Source organism: Neoarius graeffei, chromosome 2, assembly GCF_027579695.1.
Source record: "Neoarius graeffei isolate fNeoGra1 chromosome 2, fNeoGra1.pri, whole genome shotgun sequence".
In the NCBI taxonomy this organism is placed as follows: Eukaryota; Metazoa; Chordata; class Actinopteri; order Siluriformes; family Ariidae; genus Neoarius; species Neoarius graeffei.
This window is the reverse complement of record NC_083570.1, coordinates 103,256,739-103,260,810: the sequence shown is the minus strand read 5'-3', so window position 1 is coordinate 103,260,810 and position 4,072 is coordinate 103,256,739. Positions and strand designations below refer to the sequence as shown.

The 4,072-nt window shown below is 38.9% G+C and overlaps 1 gene segment (V, D, J or C); it reads left to right on the top strand.

The window, feature by feature from the left end:
• The first annotated feature begins 455 nt into the window (after window positions 1-455).
• On the top strand, window positions 456-2,915 carry LOC132870439 (Ig kappa-b4 chain C region-like). The segment is given in 3 exon segments: window positions 456-470; window positions 1,747-1,831; window positions 2,596-2,915. Coding segments are annotated over 3 exon segments (420 nt in total).
• The last annotated feature ends 1,157 nt before the right edge of the window (window positions 2,916-4,072 follow it).

Sequence of the window (4,072 nt, the reverse complement as noted above, 5' to 3'; positions counted from 1 at the left end):
GAAGGTCATATTGAAGGACTGCCGGAAAGAGAGAAGAAAATAGAAACTAAGACATAGAGCAGAATAATAACAGTAACTGATATCTGGTCAGAAAGAGAAACTGTAATGGGGGCAGGATTAGTGATAGAGGCTGAAAAAAGAGAGACATTTTTCCACCTATTTTTTCAGTTCTGATAAATAAGCTCGAAAAATACAAAACTATTGATCTTACAGTAGTGGATGTGATGGACTGTGTGCAGTGTGGTGTGATGATTATTGAGAGATTTCTAATGTGAGTTGTGAGTTAGTGTGGTGTGGTTCCTCTCCTCCACAGAGGGTCATTGTGTCGTATCACATCCTCCAACTCAGCACCTGCAGTCTCTCCCAGCTGCAGCAGTGCAGTCTCTCTACAATCTGACTGAGGGAGGTTTTTGTACGACTCTATAACACTGTGTGAACCAGTAGCCAGAGATATCATGGTAACTCTGACAGTAATAATCTCCTGCATCTTCAGTCTGGACTCCACTGATGGTCAGAGTGAAATCAGATCCAGATCCACTGCCACTGAAACGAGCTGGAAAACCTGACTGTAGCTGATTTGCAAATTTAATCAGGAATTTAGGAGCTTCTCCAGGTTTCTGCTGATACCAGAATAAGTAGTGGCCATTTGAGTTCTTGTACACGGCCTGACTGGTTCTACAGTTGATGGTGACTGTTTCTCCTGGAAGAGCAGATCTCACTGCAGGAGTCTGAGTTACTGTGACTTGACCTCTGCATTCTGAAAAAAAAACGTATTATACAGAAACTGTTGAAAGAATAATCATGAGACAAACCTGAAAAATGTATTGTCTTGACCAGTTTGTTAAAAATATAAAAGGCAAAGCCGTGTCTGACCTTGAGTCCAGAGGATCAGTGTCCAGATGAAGACGGGGATCAAAGTCATGGTAGCTGTGGGTGAAGTTGCTGTAGCAGCAGCTCTCAGTCATGAAGTGTTAAAGTCACAGCGCTATAAACACTCCCAGAGCACTGAAGCATGTGCTGCCAATGCAAAGTGTCCTCTAAGTATGGAAACACCTTTACCACATTCCCCCAATCTTACTGTCATTCTCACACTACTACAGAGTTATTGTGTGAATTTTACTTGTGGGGTCAGATGGAGATTTTCTGTAAAACACTTTGAGGTCTAAGATGCATAAATAAGTGAATTAGAGAGAGAAGCTTCAACTTACACTGGATGGTGTTTGTACTGAATGTTAATGAGTTTCTCACTGTAGTGGATTTATGGTGGAAGAAGCAGCATCAATGTTGGCAGTGAGTAAATACACACTCATATTTTGACTGTAAATTAATATTTAGATTATTGTAGGACTTAAATATCATATCATAACTTTCTATCAGTCTACAGAAGCAGTGGAGGAATTATTCTCACTTTAGCTCCACACATTCAGTCATATATTGTAAATTTCTCATGAGAACATCAGCATTTTTACTCCATGAGGCATTCTGGGTAAATCCTGTGCAATTGCAGTTCTACATTTTGTGAAATTTCAACTTTTATTTTGTGTAATTTATTTGTGTTTCTCACTCACTAATTGCATCCTCAGTTTAGATTGACATTCTTGGTGTATAAAAAGAAAAAAAAACAGTAAAATGTAGTAAAACAGTCAGAGAGTTAGTGTATTAATCAGCTGATGTGAGCAGAAGTTGGTGTTTTGTAGCTGTTTTGTAATAAGAGGTTTAAATGGATGGAGAGAGCAGTGAGTTTAGAGCAGCAGGGTTTTTGTACGGCTGCTAAACCTGTTTGTATCACTGTGGTACACTTTTGGTGGAGGAACCAAACTGTCTGTGGGCCGTAAGTAACCTGTTTACTAATTACTGAAATGGAGTGTGTTCAGATTAATGACTGAAATGGAGTGTGTTCAGATTAATGACTGAAATGGAGTGTGTTCAGATTCATGTTGTAATGTGTAAAGAACATATTTACATGTATTTTTCCTCCAAATCCACTCAGTGAGATGTGATTTTTGTGTAACATCCTTTTGTTTCTCAAATTTCCATTATTTTAGAAGTTTGAAAAATGTCTTTGATTATACTGCTGGTTGTTTATTATAATTTAAATCTAAATGTATTTGACTATAGTGCTGGTGGTTAATTGTATTTTAAATCTAAAAGCAAAGTAGATATCATTGTGCAAATTACAGGTGATGTTTTTGTTGAATGATTTTAACACCAGTTAATATCTTAGAGACTGTGAGTCCTGAAACAGATTTAAATGTAGAAATCAAAACTGAATTTGCTTAAGTGGTAAATATTCTGTATTTTAAATGTGGCTTATTCATGTTATAAAATGAGTTTAATGTTTTTAATTCCTGAATACTCAGTATAATTCAATTTTACTGTCCAGGGAGAACTGTAATATAAATGATTATAGATCTAAGATGTAAAAGTGTTTGAATTGAGAGTGAAACGTTTGTGATGCTCCACTGAACTCAGTTCTGCTCTGTAAGATATAAAGGGAAGTGAAACACACAGTGAGCTGAAACGAAGCCTGAGTGACTGACAGCTGTCCATTCCTCTCTCAACTCTGTGTGTGTGTGTGTGTGTGTGTGTGTGTAGGTGTCACTCAGCCCAGTGTGACGGTGTTGCCTCCCTCCAGTGTGGAGCTGCAGCAGGAGAAGGTCACACTCATGTGTGTGGCCGACAAGGGCTTCCCCTCGGACTGGACACTGAGCTGGAAGGTTGATGGGAGCAGCTGGAGCTCGGGGGAGAGCCGCAGCACCGCCGTTCTGCACGCGGACGGCCTCTACAGCTGGAGCAGCACGCTGAGCCTCCACCCGGAGCAGTGGAGGAACAAGGTGGTGACCTGTGAGGCCTCCAAAGACAACCAACCTACTGTGGTGGGCAGAGTGAACACAGAGCAGTGCTCAGAGCTGTGAGCTCACACACACTTTACTCAGCTCACCTTCTACTGCTTCACTGTGTGTTACATGTGGCCTTTACTGCTCAAATGTCCCACTTTCATCATTTCATTTGAGTTATTAACATGTGAGCTCACACACTCCTCAGTTTAACTCAACTCTTCTTCTTAATGATCACTTACATATGTGTTAAGTGTGTGTATCACTGCAATGTCCTGCTTTGAATTATTAATAAAAGCCTTTGAATCATGAAAAACTTTTGTTGCACATTATTGTTCATGTTCATCATAAACAAATCACCAAAGCATCTGTCTCAGTATCTGTTATGGACCGTAATATATATAATATTAATATTATATATATTCATTATAAAGAATAATAATAATAATAATCAAGAGAAAGTATCGACAGTGAGGATGTGAATTAAATTATAAAGCGTTTATGTTTAAAAGAGAGTAAGTGGAATGCTTCATGTTACTTTCACTCATTGGTGAATTGGGGACTGGTGTGATGGTTATGGAAATGCTGTTACACCTACTGTATTAATCACAACTGTAAACCTGGATGTTACTCAGACTGAACTCAAATCAATATTCTGTTACAAAAATCATCAGTATTACTTTTGTAGTGAATTTCCGACACTAAAAGACATGTTACAATTTACTATGCAGGGGCGCTGATAGAAATTTTGGGCCCTCTAAAAAAATATAATAAACACCCCCCCTCACCCACCAATGGAAAAAAAAAATAAATAAATAAATAAATCTCTTCCCTTAGTTTATCCAGAGGAAGTGTTATCAGTGCTTTTAATTAATTATTAGTGTTAGCGAGTTATTCATTCAACAAAATCTGAGTTCGTCAGACACCAGTAATGACCCACTGGATCTGAACACCTCTACTGAATTGATCACAGAAGACACAGACCTTGTTTATGGACCTTGTGCACCAACATCATAGGTCAGAGGTCAAGTCTGTTTATCCGCCATATTGGGTATCAAGCCGCAGCTCACTTCACATGCGGAAATTTTTGGAGATTGATTAAAATTTTCAGTCAGAATGGCTTGTTGTGTGGCAGTAGGGTGCTCAAACAGAAAAAGCACGGAGGGTTTATCATTTTACCGGTTCCCCGCTGATCAAGAGCGGAGGAAGAAGTGGATTGCTGCTGTTAAACGTGT